Source organism: Leptinotarsa decemlineata, unplaced genomic scaffold (assembly GCF_025532065.1).
Source record: "Leptinotarsa decemlineata unplaced genomic scaffold, Ldec_3_MD MMD2_tig00026354_RagTag_RagTag, whole genome shotgun sequence".
NCBI lineage: Eukaryota > Metazoa > Arthropoda > Insecta > Coleoptera > Chrysomelidae > Leptinotarsa > Leptinotarsa decemlineata.
This window is the reverse complement of record NW_027412702.1, coordinates 19,301,553-19,317,161: the sequence shown is the minus strand read 5'-3', so window position 1 is coordinate 19,317,161 and position 15,609 is coordinate 19,301,553. Positions and strand designations below refer to the sequence as shown.

General features: G+C 33.7%; 1 protein-coding gene and 1 long non-coding RNA gene across 5 annotated transcripts in view; one reads left to right on the top strand and one right to left on the bottom strand.

The window, feature by feature from the left end:
* Positions 1-14,591, top strand: part of pbl (epithelial cell transforming 2 pebble) — a 27,225-nt gene extending 12,634 nt beyond the window's left edge. For all 3 annotated transcript variants that reach the window (XM_023159543.2, XM_023159542.2, XM_074184367.1), the window contains 6 exons: positions 1,628-2,021; positions 3,403-3,563; positions 4,908-5,091; positions 5,766-6,016; positions 10,666-10,920; positions 14,166-14,591. In XM_023159543.2, coding sequence (XP_023015311.2) covers positions 1,628-2,021; positions 3,403-3,563; positions 4,908-5,091; positions 5,766-6,016; positions 10,666-10,920; positions 14,166-14,279 — 1,359 coding nt within the window. In that variant the 3' untranslated portion in view covers positions 14,280-14,591. The remainder of the gene's footprint in view (positions 1-1,627; positions 2,022-3,402; positions 3,564-4,907; positions 5,092-5,765; positions 6,017-10,665; positions 10,921-14,165) is intronic.
* Positions 1-15,609, bottom strand: part of LOC141486424 (uncharacterized) — a 186,191-nt gene that overhangs the window by 14,350 nt on the left and 156,232 nt on the right. For both annotated transcript variants that reach the window (XR_012467827.1, XR_012467828.1), the window contains exon 3: positions 12,554-15,609. This is a non-coding gene — a long non-coding RNA (uncharacterized lncRNA). The remainder of the gene's footprint in view (positions 1-12,553) is intronic.

The following is a 15,609-nucleotide window of genomic DNA, read 5'->3' as shown; positions in this document are numbered from 1 at the left end:
GACGATACTAACATCTTAGTATCTGCGGGAACTATGTCCGAAGTAATTGTCAAAGCTAATGCTAAATCTCAAATGCTCAACTTTGTTACTAAAAATACAACAATTGATAAAAGCTATTTGGTTAGATTAAATAATGAAATTATACATCAAGTTGATTGCACTAAATTCTTAGGTGTTGATATTGATAATAAACTTTCCTGGAAGTTCCATGTTGATAGTGTCAAACTGAAGCTCAGTAAACATATATATTTACTTCTTTGGTTAAAACAAACAGTCTCTCTTGATGTTCTCAAGCTTCTATACCACAGTTTAATTCAGTCAGTAATTTCCTATGGTCTTGAACAGTGGGGCTTATCAGATAAAGCTAATGAATTTTTTGTTATTCAGAAAAAGGTAATCATAATTCTGGCTGGTGCATCTTCAAGTGAACACTGCAGGCCATTATTCATTCTTTATAGTTTATTAACAATGCCTATTTTGTATATCTACCAAACACTGATATATATATATAAAGAACAATATTTCAATTATTCCTAGAAATGAGCAAATCCTTGAACATTTCACCTGAAATAACTCTCAACTACATCAACCTTATAGTAGGTTGACATTATCAAAGAATCACCCCACGTGCATTCCAGTGTTTCTCAAAGTGTGCGCCGCGGCGCCCTGGGGCGCCGTGGAACCTTTACTGGGGCGTCGTGGGCCACGGGTGAGTCTCAAGGTACAACGTTTTACAACATAGATAACTGAGTAAAAGTAATACGTCGGTACCTATTGATAAAAATCCTCTGATAATATGATAATATCGGTAATTGCAAAATGCAATCCGTTCAGACAGCCACCTACCTACATTTATTAATTAAATATCTAGTGTAATCTTTACGTTCGGGGCGCCGCGATAACCTTCAAAAAACATAAGGGAGCCGTGAATTCGAAAAGTTTGGGAAACACTAGGTTATGTAATAAGCTCAGTGAGGACATTAAATCCTCAAATATCAATATCTTTAAAAGGCGACTCAAGATTTTTCTATTGCGAAAAGCATACTACTCTGTGGATGAGTTTCTCCTTGATTCTTAATTTGGATTGTAGCTTATTAACTTTTTGTTTTTTATGTATGTTTTATGTTTTATATTGACTTTTTTATCTTTTTCATGATTGTTTGACCTGTTGAATCAGCCAGTATTTTATGATGATGTTATGTTTTTTTTCTTGTTTAATGTGATTGTGAAGGAGAACTGATTCAATAAATGTTTGATTGATGTTTTTTCATGATACAGGGTATTGAATGGAAGGGTTTGCTGTAAAAGAGTACAAAAAATAAAATGAAGTTATTTAAAATTCATTATGGGGGTCTCTCAAAGTTACCAGACTATACTTTTACCATAATGGCTGACCACCATACGACTTTCATTTAGTTATAATTGAATGAATGAAAACAAACTGAGGAATATTTCTAGCTGATAAGTAAAAATTAAAAAATAAATTGGTAGCAAAAACCATTTTATCAATATTCTCTTAAAAAAAACAAATTTGAAATTAGTTCAAACTGATTCATTTATTACATTGCCAATACATGCCTATTCAATATTAATACTCCATTGTATAAAATTATTGACTGATTTATAGATGTTCAAAAAACACCTGGAAGATATGCCAGACGAAGAAGCCTTACTGAACAATACCGAATTGAATCTCATTTTCGGCAAGCTACCTCCCATATACGAGACCCACGTCAAAATGTTGGACGAGTTTCGATGGACTCTGGCGCACTGGAACGAAGAGCGTAGCATAGGGAATATAATCGTAAAATACTCTTCGGAGCTTCTCAAAGCGTACCCGCCATTCATAAATTATTTCGAGGAAATGAAAGAGGTGCTGTGCCAATGTGACCAGAACAAACCTAGGTTTCACGCTTTCCTCAAAGCTTGCCAGACGAGGCCAGAGTGTGGAAGGCAAAGCCTCAAGGAACTCATGATGCGACCTGTGCAGAGACTCGGCAGCATGAGTTTATTATTAGCTGGTGAGTTCAATTTGATTGTTTTTCCATTTTACTTTTATTATTGAGTTCAAATATGGATGTGTAAAATGTGATGATTGAGCTCATTCACATATTCATTTAATTTTTTATTCATTTACAAGTCAGAGGTTTCCATCTCATTTTATACTTTTAGAATAACCCCAATTCTCAGACAAGGAGATTCAATTGCTTGTTTTGGTTATAGATTTACAAAGGTACTCCTACATCATTAAAAATTAATTCTCCAGAAAATAGATATGTTATCTAGTTTCACTAATAGACATATCGTAGAACAACAATGTCTTCAAGTGTACCTCAGGAACCATTGTATTCATATTATGAATACTTTGACCCGTTTCTTGATGAAAATTTATAACACTATTCATGATGATAATTATAGAATTTTAACTATAAATTTTATTCAAAACGTGTTTCACTAAACAATAGCTTTATCAGTTACTGGTACACCAACCTATTCTACAATATCTTTTATATTACAGTTACTGTTACTGCCTGCAAGAGTTACTGTAACAGTATTGGCTATAACAGTAATGTTTGTAAAAGTTGCAGTACTATTACAGTAACAATATATTGAACGTAACAGTGCTGCATGTAACAGTCACTGTTGCAGTAACCATACAGTTACTGTTACAGGCAGTAACAGTAACTGTTACTGCATGTAACTGCCTGTAAGTGTGAGTCCGAATTCCCCAAATTACTTGGATATTAAATGCTTCAATAAAATAACAACTTTTATAGGGATCAATGAAAGTAGAAATGTAATGAGGAATGAACTATATGGTTTCTTGTTGGATAACTACTTCTACGGTATGGATGAATTTCTTGATTTCAGTACTTAGATAAATGACATAGTTTCTTTTATACATGTGCCTAGTCTTTTTTAAATTTGTTCAAGATCAAACATTTGTGTTTAGATTTTAGGTTTTACTTTTTTGACTAGTACAATAAGTTTTCTCATGTATTGAATCTTCTAATTGTGTATGTATGAAAATTGTAGTGATGAATAAAACTATTTCTATTTCTGTTATATAAAAGATACTGTAGAATAGTTCGATATACCAGTAACTGATGAAGCTACCGAGTACCGAAACTTGTTTTAAGTAAAATTTATTGTATTAAATGTTAACATGAGCTACCAAAGTTTCTCTATACATCATGGAAGCAATATTATGGGCATATAAAAACAAAATAAGATTGTGACTGGGCCCTAAATTCACAATCACAATACTACTATTAGGTTACTGTATAGAAGAACACCTCATGTGAACTGCATAAAAACAAACAGTTTGTATAATCTATATTAGTGGATTGGGACTGTTTTTGTATGTTTTAAGGTCAGTAAAACCTCATCTATCTATTCCAGATATTTTAAAGAATACTCAAAAGACAAATCCAGACTACCCAGCCTTAGATCAAGCCTTGGCAGCCTTAAGGGAGGTTATGACCCATATTAATGAAGACAAAAGAAAAACAGAAGGACAAGTAACTTTGTTCAACATTTTCAACGATATTGATAACTGTCCGGTAAGTTGAAATCAATCTGGATAATATTTTATTTCAATAAATTGATGGATGTAGCCGTTACTACGTAGTAGGAAATCACAATGAAGAAAAGAGAATTGAAACTTTCTATGTTTTTTACCACGTTTTATTTGTAACTAACGTTACTGCAGTTTCGTCCTATAAGATCATTTTGAAACTTATACATTATACATTAGTTTAAGTAGTTTCCCTCAGAGTTTGTGTATGAGGTTTCCCGTTTCCAAATGAGAATAATTTTAGTGTCTCTTGTTTAATAAAGAGTACTCAACACAAATCTCTTCTTTTCGATATGCATACCTAGCCAAGTGATTTTTTTTTTGTAGTACGAAGATGGATTGAAAACGTTCATCACTGCACAAACCCCAAAATTTTGTACTGTATCGCTGGTGGGACTCTACCAAAGCAAATTATATATTTTTGACTGGCTGATACTGAAGTACATTTACAACTGCTAAACTAGAAGTATTGTCAACGTTAGTCCCTAAAAATTTAGTTGTTTCCATCAGTTATCCCCAAGTTATTAATTGTACATTTGAAAGTAGGGATTTTTGAATGTGGATTATTGAGAGATTTGCGTTACCCCAGTTCTTGACTTTTTCTAGATCAGTATTTTAATCTTTCGTGATGTTTATCTCGCCAAAACAGAGTTGTATTGTCTACGAAGAGAATATCTAGCCAGATAATCTTCTTTATATACAGTAAAAACATTATTAGGCCTAAAGCTGACCCTTGGGAAACACCTGACTCTAATAACTGGTAATATTGTATTTATTATCTCATCAGCAATACACGAATATACAATAAAATAACAAAAATGGTTTACTGGTAATGAAACAAAGGACGATGTTCGTGATTCAAAATGAAAGCATCAGTAGATTTTTTCTCTTGTCGCTTTATATCTTTTAATTTAATATAGTTTTTTTGTGAACATTTAGAAGCCATATTTATGAATTTTCTACCAAAGAACACTGCAGTTCACACTCTCAATGTTTCAGTAGTTCTCAAAACACTGTTGCAGAAGTCTCACTTTCATTTATATCCGCATATGTCAAAAAAATATTGCATCATTTCCACTTTTTCAATCTTGGAAATCAAATCGTTCTTCACTGAGATTATTTTTTATTATTAAGGGGTCCATCACTCGAATTTTTACCAGTCATTCAATTATATTAGATAATTGGGTTATCATGATCCAGATGACATTGAGTCAAGGCTATAACGATAATAATACATATAAATACAGTAATGATATCCGGGAGATTTATGTTATTTCTTGAACTGAATACACCACAAAATTTTTGCTAACATATAAATTTTCTTTTTCAGCCCGACATTGTTTCGTCCCATCGTTGTTTCATAGCGAAAGCTGAAGTAGTACAACTCTCTTCTTCCGAAGGGCTCTCCAGCAAAGGCAATAATCTAGTTCTCTTCCTCTTCTCGGATCAGCTAGAGGTGTGTAAGAAGAAATCCAAAGCTTTCAATAGTCTAAAGAGCCCTTCGACTGTGGGTGGTAAGTATTATTACCGTTTTTATTGTAATTGTTATTATTATTTATGGAGAACTTATATAGACAGAGTACTCATACCCAAAGTATCAAAACACTTATAGTATACTTTGAGTATTCAAACTCTTGCCCAAAGTATGAAAATGCTTGAGGATCCAGTGAAAATCTCCCAATAAATTGTTACTTGAGTTTGAGATATTCGCCATATTGTAGCCGTAATAGGTTCATCTGCAAATACTGTAAAATAAAAGTTGGGACCCTAGATGAAACCTCAAAAAAAAAGCCTAATGCCATCTTTATTGGAATAGAGTACATTTTTATTTTTTATTATGTTCACCCATTTCGGGGTGGAATAACAAGGTTTTAAATTTAAGGATTTACAATTTGTTTCAAAACTAATTACTTACCACCGGACTACACTTGAAATCCGTGTGTGATCTTTGCACAAAAACATAATCAAAAATACTCGTAACAATGAAGAAGAAATACGCATGGTTTTTTTCAAATTTTTTAAAATTATGAAAATCTCCTAAAATATTGATTTCTCGGGTTTCCCCAACAATTCGTTGGAAGTTTGCCTTTCTTATGAATATTTGTTTGATTTCACTCCATTCAAAAATGTTCTTTACCATTGAACAAAAAAAAAATTTTCACAAATGTCTCACAATTTTTTTATACAGGCAGCCTCCAAAGCAAACCCAATGCCAAACCATACAAGCACGTGAAGCTCATGGCTCTCAACACTATCAAGCGAGTGATAGACATCAAAGAGACTGAAGAGTGTCAGAAAGTGTTCAGTTTGGTCTGCAGGAACAACGACGATATGAAAGAGAGGCTGTATTCTTTTGCGATGGACGAAGATGCAGACAAGCCTGCATTTTTGAAAACATTGACGAGGCAGATGGCGAATAACGCTTGTACCGCTGATGCAGTGAGTATGATGCAAAATATTGAAAAAAAAATATATTTCATCAAGGCACAAAATGTTTTTTACAAATATTTAGTTATCTACAATGTTTAATTTCTATGCATTCATATAAGTTCTCCCAATATACAAATCGGGTACTACGTCAGAAGTTAATGATTACCGACCGATATCTATTCTCAGTGCAATTCCCAAGTATTCGAGAATATTCTGGCAGATTACCTAACTTATGATTGCTCTGGCATCATAACTGAACAACAATATGGTTTTTGTGGTGGTAAATTGACTAAATTAAACCTAGTTACCTGTAATAATAATAATAATATCATTTATTGCCCAACAGGTAACACCCAATTACAGGACATAATTAAATAGATCAGTACTGATAATAGATAAAATAAATTAACAAATCATGTTTATTCTTGACATGCTATATGAATATAACATGACAATGATATATAACATCGAATAGAAAATAAAAGAAAGAAAACTAAAACAAAAGAAAAAACTGATAGCATAACTATTCATTGCGCTACTTGGTAAGAGTGATTATAATAACTGACTCTCTCACAACACAAAAAAGAAAATACAGTTTTGATATCACTTTAAGATTTCCATTGCAACTTTTTTTTATATGATTCGCCGAGCAAGTATTAATATCGCAAAAGCTGCATATCGAGTTGTATTTTTCACACATATATTTAATTGGAGAATGCAATATTATGTTTGTTCGTGCTGCAGAGCAGTAAACTGTGAGATTCAGCCGTGACTGAGGTCTTGGCACCTTAAAGTTCAGTTCTGACAGGAGCAAACGGCAGTCTACTTGGCTGTGCAGTAGTTTAAGCAAAAAGGTTATTGAAGCACATCTCCTTTTTTCTAAAGAAATTAATTGAAAGTGATTGAGAAGACTATAGTGGTCAGAACCCCTAGCTGGATAAATTCCAGTGTTTTTGAAGTACAAGAATTTCAAAAATTTTCTTTGAACTTTTTCAATTGAGTACTCATGACAGAAATAGTAGGGGCTCCAAATAATTGAGCAGTATTCAAGCTTGGATCTGACATATGAGAAATATAATATCTTCAAGGCGTTTATGTTTGTGAAGTTCTGACAATTTCGTGTGATAAATCCTAACATTTAATTGGCTTCGGAAACTTTTTTGTTTATGTGATTGGCAAATGCCATTTTAAAGTCAAAAAATACACCTAAATTCTTAGTCTCCACTTAACGGGTTAGCAAACTACTTTGAATATTGTATGGATGTTCAATATTTCCATGTTTTCTAGTATATGACACTACATTACATTTACCTATATTCAGATGTAGGTTATTAATTTCACACCAAGCCTGCACATTATCTATATCTTCCTGAAGTGTTATGCAATCATTCACATTTTGGATATAATTCAGTATTTTCAGGTCATCAGCAAAAAAAAGTTTCATAGAATTTATTTGTGTGCTTAAATCATTGATAAATATCAAAAACAACAGCGGTCCCAAATTCGATCCTTGGGGTACGCCAGACTTAGCAATTATTGTATTTGATTTGTATCCGTTGTAACAAACTATTTGGTTACGGTTAAAAAGGTACGATTCAAAAAAGCCTAGTAGCTTATTACTAAGGCCAATAAGGTCAAGTTTCGAATGTAAGATGCTATGATCAATTTTGACAAAGGCCTTTGAGAAATCTGTGTATATCACGTCCACCTGTCCTTGATTATCCAATGTTGAGCACACGTAGTGGGAAAACAGTGCTAGATTTGATTCAGTGCTGCGGTGGTTCATGAAACCATGTTGAAATTCACTTATTTGGTTCTGTGTTGACAAGTAAATGTGCTTATACAAGATAATTTCAAACGCCTTCGCGAAGTTTGAGATAATTGAAATTTCTCTGTAGTTTGATATGTTTGTACCTCATTATTCAAATTATTTATTAACGACATTATTCATTGCTTCCAAAGCACTATTATTTGCAGATGATTTAAAACTTTTCCTATTTACTAAAACCTCTTTGGATGCCCATAGGTTCCTTAAATGGCATGGACTTGAATGCCACAAAGTGCCATGTCATGAGCTTTTATCAATCCCATGTACTTTCTACCACTTTTGATTACACTTTAAATGGTCATGTCTTGGAGCCTGTTAATCAAATAAAAGACTTTTGGGTTGTTCTTGATCCCACCTTGAACTTCAATCTACATATACCCAGGGCTATCCATAAAGCCATGAAAATGCTAGGGTTTATCAAACGGCTAACCCACGAATTCACTGACCCAACTGCTATTAAATCCTTTTATTGTTCACTGGTCCGTCCACACCTGGAGTATTGTTCTTCTGTCTGGTCCCCTCATTGTGAAACTTATATTAAGAACATCGAAAATGTCCAACACAACTTCGTCAGATACATACCATATAAATGTGTTCGTTGCGAGTATGAATTGCTACTGCAATCTTTAAGCATGTCCTCTCTGGAAACTAGGAGGAAACAAAGAGATCTGACATTACTTTTCAATATTATTAACGGCAAATTAATTTGTGCTGAACTCCTAGAAAAAAATTATCTACATGTGCAAAACCGCTCCACTCGACAGCAACAAACATTTTATGTACCATTTTATTGTTTGAACCACACTAGCTGCATTTCAAGAATCTCACGATTAGCCAATAGTAACGTTGATCTTGAGATGTTTAACATCTCCTTGCAACATTTTAAAACTCAATTACGGAATACAGTGCTTTAATGTTTTAGTGCATAGTTTATGGTAGTATATATGTAGTATATATTTTATTGTCGCTCATTGTTTTTTTGTCGTTTTATACTCTAAAATTAACCCCTTTTTAAACTTTGAATTTACTTCTTTTAAGCTATTATTAGTTGGAATTTTTGATTCAGTACCTTATCTGATTTTATTTTAATTACAGTTTAACAATGTAATTTATACTTTGAATGGGCTTGCCCTTAAATAGATAAATTTGTACGAGGCCTGTTTAAAACTAGTAAACCACTACAAAGCTCATAGTATCAACATATCAGACATGTGCCTCGTAGCTCAGATGTTTCTTTAAACTATTGACGAATGGATTATAGCCCGGCAACTCACGTATATGGACAGGTAATTCATTGAAGACTTTTATAGCCTGTGTAAAAGGATTGTATAATCCTTTGTTCGTTCTTACCATGCTCAGGTGTAAGTCATTTCTACCCCTTGTATTATACTCATAAAACTAGTTGTTGACTAGTAAATCGTTGTTGCTTTTGATTATTATTTTTTTTTAATTGATTATTGATTAAAATTAATTTGATTATTTTGTTTTTTATTTTATATATGTTTTTGCATTGCTCAAGTTTTAAGTATATATTTAATTGGGTGTAGTTCAGTCTATGAGAATAAATCATGTGTGTGGGTTCGAAATGGAATTTGAAATGAATTTTTTATTGATTTATTTTGTAGCGTTTGAATTTTTTTGAAATTAGTAATGCCACAATTATCCCATATGATTAACAGATACCTAATATTCGCCAATATATATGCATTGTAAACCAAGTATCTATTACTGAAACTCAAGTAACTGGAACACATATATAGAGCTCCTAACATTGGTACAATTTTATCATTAATATGTTCTGTGTCCTGACCAGTTTAACTTATCATCTATTATGAGTCCCAAATACTTGGTTTTTGCAACATTCATTAAGGGAAAGTTATTTATTCTTAATTCAATATTTCCACAAATTCTATTTTTTTGTTTAAATAGCATGTGAACGGTTTTTGCAGAGTTCACCTTGAGTTTATTATATGCAAGCCAATTTGAGTATTTAGAGAGATCTTCATTAACTGTGTTCTCCAGTAAATGTAAATCATATCCATTGTACAAATCAGTGGCGAACGTGAAATACCTTCCCTTAAGCCCGGCTTACCTCAGTGACAGTACCATCAGTGGTCCCAAAACGGATCCCTCTGGTACGCCACAGTTATTTTTTATATGCTCCCTGATGCTCTCACCAACAGCGACAAACTGGGATCTTTCCTTTAAAAATGTCTCAATGAGAGAATAAGTTTTGCCCCTTATACCCATGCAACATAGTTTGTCCAGAAGAACAGTATGGTGAACAACATCAATGAACACTGCAATAAACATTATTTTTTTATCCAATTCCGATGTAACATTATTAATGAAATCTATTGTGGCGCTTAGAGTGCTGCTTTGATAAAACCATACTGATACTCATCAAATCCTACATAATGATCAACAAAGTCCATTATTCTGTTCTCAATTTTTTCAATAATTTTAGATAATGAGCACACCATTGTTATAGTTCTATAATATAGTTTTTGTTATCACCACCCTTAAATATTGGTATTACTTTTCCAGTCTTCAGTATCTCAGGAAATATCCCCGCTTTGAAAATATCGTTTATCAAATTAATGAGTATGGAAATGACATTTTTTTCAAATAATATTATGTCTGTAACGGATATGTTGTCGTGCCCTGCTGCAGAGTTTTTATTGAGTGCAACTATAACTTCAGATACCTCTTTAGCATTGGTTTCCCTTAGGAATACTGAGTTGCCACACCATAGTTCCTCAAAATCTACACTTTCTATATTAATGTTTCATATTCACATTAAAAAAAAACATCTTTTTTTATTTTCCAGGATAAATTTATGGCCTACCTCGAACCCCAGCAGTTGGACATCGACACTAGCGATGTGAGCAACGGCACCCTATCGAAAGCCTTCAAATTCGCGACGACGAGATTAAAAGTCGGTCGCGCTTTTTCCTTCAACAAAACCCCCTCGAAACTGAAAAGAGCAGTATCATCGATGATGTCGCCTTTTGGAAGCTCAACGAATCTCACACCCGCCTCGCAGCTTGCCCAGATGAAACTCGCCAGTTACAGCAATCTCAACGTGAGTAGTTTTTCGTGTTTGTGTTGAATTGTGGGATGTCGGTTAGGTAAGGTTCAATGGGAGTGGATCTATTATAGGGGCTTTAGATGCAGCTCACTTCCGCGGCAGTGAGCAGGGAATTGGGCAGGGCAGTGGGCAGCGCGAATATGTAAACACGTCGCTCGCGCTGCCATTGCTCATGCCACTGCAGCTGCCTTACGTTCCCTTCAGTGGCAGTTTTTGAACGGAAGTCAAAGGTTTTTAAGCCTGACATTTCGTCTACAACTGTGACTGTTTATTATATTAAAATTATACTATTTAGTACTTAATAGATTTAGATCAAGTATTATACAAAATACTATCAGTTACTTAGTCCAGTTAGTAAATATTTTTGTCTAAATGGTAATTTTTGTTATAGAAGCATTGGATTCTAGGTTCCATTCACTCTTTTATAAATGTTCGGATTCTTCCTCTCTCTCTTCAACTCTTTGATGAAATTTTGAATGAAGTTAGTTTATTGAAAGAAAAAATAATTGCAATTGACAATTTTATACAAGGTTAGAAAAGGCAAACTTCTAGTTCACCGTGATAAGTTAACTATCTAAATACCAATATACCCATTTCAAAGAAAAGGGCTTATCAGTGCTTTCCATTCATGCATAAGGCTCAAGTGGTAAGTCATAAGAATTCATTTGGGCCACCACTAGATTATCAATTGTTGGTTTCAAGTCCTCCATTTTCCCCTTACTGCAACCCAGGAGGTCTTTTATACATAATTCCAAAATATTCCAGCTCCAAAATGCTTAGACTTCTGGTGAAATTAATTAGTTTCCTGGACAGTTTCTTATTTTACAAGGCTAAAGTCCTAGAAGTCTTTTTGGTTGGTTTCCAACCAAAACAACAGATGAAAAATAATGATGAAATAATGTATGCGACTCTGTAAAAAGTTAACTTATATGCTGTCTGGGCATTTCTGATGCTGAGACGCCTTTTAAAAGAAAACTATAATTTTCCGTTCAATAAGAAAAAGGCAGCTTCTTAAAATTTGTAGGATAGCAAATTCTGGGCATGAGAGTATTTCTTTATGAATTTATTTGTGCATATTCAGAAATTGGTATTATTCTTGACTTACAAGTTAGAAAAGCTTGCTATTGAAGTTGTATGAGATCTGTGACATGGAATTAGATCCAATTTACTCTCGTTTTTAATGAAATCGGTAATTTTTGAGTCTTCCAAACGTCACCCATTACTTTATTTCTTATTACATTTTTATATGTCCAAACTGGTCCCGAGATTATGCTGTATAAGCAGTAGGTAAAATTGGTGAGTGAATTTGAATGACACAGTATACATTTGACATTGCACCCAGTTGATTTCCGTAAATTAGAATAATCATTACCCTGTACAAATGTAGTTTTAATTTTAATCATGCACTGTAAATGTTAAATGGTTTTCATAAATGAACATTTGAATGCACAGTACTGCCAACTTGATTTTTGTGCCATTTTAATGTAATAACCGGAATCCCTTCCGCATATGATATGATTTAACATTTTTTAAACATTGTATTGCAATTTCTCGGAATTGTTGAGTGCGATCAGTTTGAGCGTAAGTATGTTGGTTGGCATGTAATTGCCTCTATCTTGTTACTTACTGTTAGGAATCCCAGTTACATATGTGGTGGAAATGGGTCTATGGCACATATAATTTTCTCCAAATCTACCGCTTTCTTTGCCACCAACCAATCTTTTCTGGACGTCCTTTTAGGAGCCTCCACGTTTGAATTTGCACCAGGAGAAGCTCTAGTCTCTCTGGCAGTTTTTGATGTTTATACTATTTATTGAGACCTGCGAAGTTTTTTTGCTTGAACAGCTATAGAAGTGGCTACAACTATGGTCAACTATAACAATTTAACATGGGAATAAATCCTATATTCTTATACCTACAAATCCTATGTAGTCCGAATAATGACTTGGAGATATATCCGACTTTGCTGTGACCTTGTGAAGATTAAACTGTCAGTTTAATCTTCCTTTTGAAATCTGTCAGTTTAATCTGTCGGTCAGAGACAGCATTTTATAGAGTCTAGCAAATATGCTTGGGTTTCTTCAACCTCTCCTTTCCCGATGAGTCTCTAGATTTCTTCATTCAATTTCAGAACATGATTTCATATAAATGTACTGTCTTATTTTGTCTATTGCTTTCCTATGTCTTGTACACATGAATGCAGGTTTATTGCCTATGATGAGTCGGTAGCCAAGCGGTTCGGCGTGGGTGATTTGTTCACTCACTCGAATTGACTGCCGTGTTGGTCGGTGGTTCAAGCCCTAATCTGAACGATCGATCTTCACTTGCTATCGTCCAACCCGTGTTAGGAATCACACGTTAAAAGGTAAGACCTCGTTAATCCTTAGCTCGCACAAGTTTCGACTTCTGAGGGTTGTCGTTCGTAGGGGTGCGACAGCTGGTTAACGGAAAAACAGATTTTAAAAAAGATTTAAAACATGTTCATATTGTCATAATGAATGTAACTGTTTGCTGTTTGATATGTGTCAGGGCTCCCCAGATCATGTGGTGTGCTGGTCTTCACCAGTTCTTTCTAGTTCACCAAACTAGTCCTGTTTGGTGGTGGTCTCATACTATTGTGAGGAAGGTACACTGATCCAATAGCACTTTCCTCAGGTCCTCCAAAAGCTATTTTCAATTTGACTACCGTCAAGTCTTTGGTACAAAAGTTACTCAAGAGTTAAGTTTTCTCCTAAAATTATACATGTTCGTGGGTCTCTGAGGTTTTGTCATAAATAAACTCAAAATAACATGATTTTTTCCCTGTCGATCTAGGGTTCTTGTGGCAATAACTTTTGTGAAGATCGATGACTGTAACTAACAGGGTTGTTATTTTTTAATGTTTTAGTTGAGCTAAACCATAGACATATTATAATATGGACTGGGCGTGACGTCTCTTTTACATATATTTCTCCTGCATATCACATGTTTTGGCTACTGCGTCACAGTATCATGTAACAAATCAAATCCCAAAATTTTCATATGGAAATATGCAACACATAAGAAAGTGACGTATCTGACGTTAAGTGTATAAGTGTCGTAAATGCCAAGATGTGAATGTCTTTACTTTTTTTAGTTGTTGTAGTCAATGCCCTCTCATCAATGGCCAGCTCATATTTAGTAATAAGTCACTGAGCTAGATAAAGTCTTTGAAAGATATTCAGTTATGTTTTTTAATCTAAAACGTTTTTCATTTTCAGGAATTGAGTAACACAGATAATGCAGACAGCCAGCCTGTAGCCCCAATGTCAGTTCAACCTACCAGAAAAGTGAAATCTTCCTCATTAGGTGTAAATACTTTGAAACGATTATAACATTTTATTCATAGGTTTTATCAATTATTTTATTATATTTTAGCAAGGCAGTTATATTTGTACATAAGTTTTAATGTATAAGTTTCACTATTTTTACCAGCTCTTAATTGAAAATTGTAAGTAGCAACGTGATCAAAAAATTTGTAAATTTTATAAATCCCTCCATATGTCATTCACAACATGTATTATATTCAGCCGATCGTTTGATTTTACTAGTTCTACATCTTGTAGTTTTATACTGTGTTAGAGAATACACCTTATAGGTGATATTACAATAATGAAAAATGAAAATAAATGAGTTCACAGTCAAAATATTGGATTTTATTCAAAGTAGCAAAAAAATTCTGTTATTATTGAGAAAAAATTCAATTTCTGATTTGTTCAGCAGATAACACTTACATCTTTTGATTGTGATTTGTACTGGGACATTATAGATCTAAAATGCTACTTTGGCAGATACTATGATGAGTTAACAGTCCTTTGGATGGGTCAGTTTTCCAAATTTTTAAGAAATCAGGTTTTGGAAAGAGTGTGACATTAAACTTTTTCTAGTGATATATCATATAGAGCTGTTGAAAAAACGCATGAATGTCTACATACTGAAATACTAACATGAGTAGACTTTTGTCATCCGTTACAAAGTCGTAATATTAAGATTGAATAAATTGATGGATGCAGCTGTTACTATGTGGTAGGAGATCATCATGAATAATGGGAAATAATACTTTCTGTTTTTTACCACTTGTAACTAACGTTACTGCACTTTCGTCCTATAAGAAAATTTTCAAATGAATACAATGAACGGAAAATAATTGATAATATTAGCCCTTATATAATATCGAAACACCACTGTAGGTAATAACTACTTGAGTCCCTGCATTTTGTTTACCTGTGGCAATGTGGGTAAGCTAATTTGAAAACTGATTGATTGATTTGTTAATAATTAGCAAGTTACATCCGCAATGCTTATGCTTATGAATTTCTAAGGAATCCAAATAATTGAATTTCCAACCCTTGCTTTCATAGTGCAAAATTTTCATATAGTTTATATTCGGAAACTTGTGGTTGCATTCCAAGGAATGGTTTGAAAATGTGGAATTTTCACCTAGTCCGAAGGAACTTTCATGTTCAGCATACCGTTTTGAGAAATTTCGGTCACATTGCCCCACATGAACTAATAAACTCCGGACCTTAAGCTTATTAACTCCAGATTTCAACAAGTTGACAAGATGGAGAACTCTGTGGACACTTTGCTATTCCTTGTTAAATAACTGCTTCTTTTCAGCAACTTTATGAACTTTTATAGGCCTTTGTTCAGTTTCACGAATAT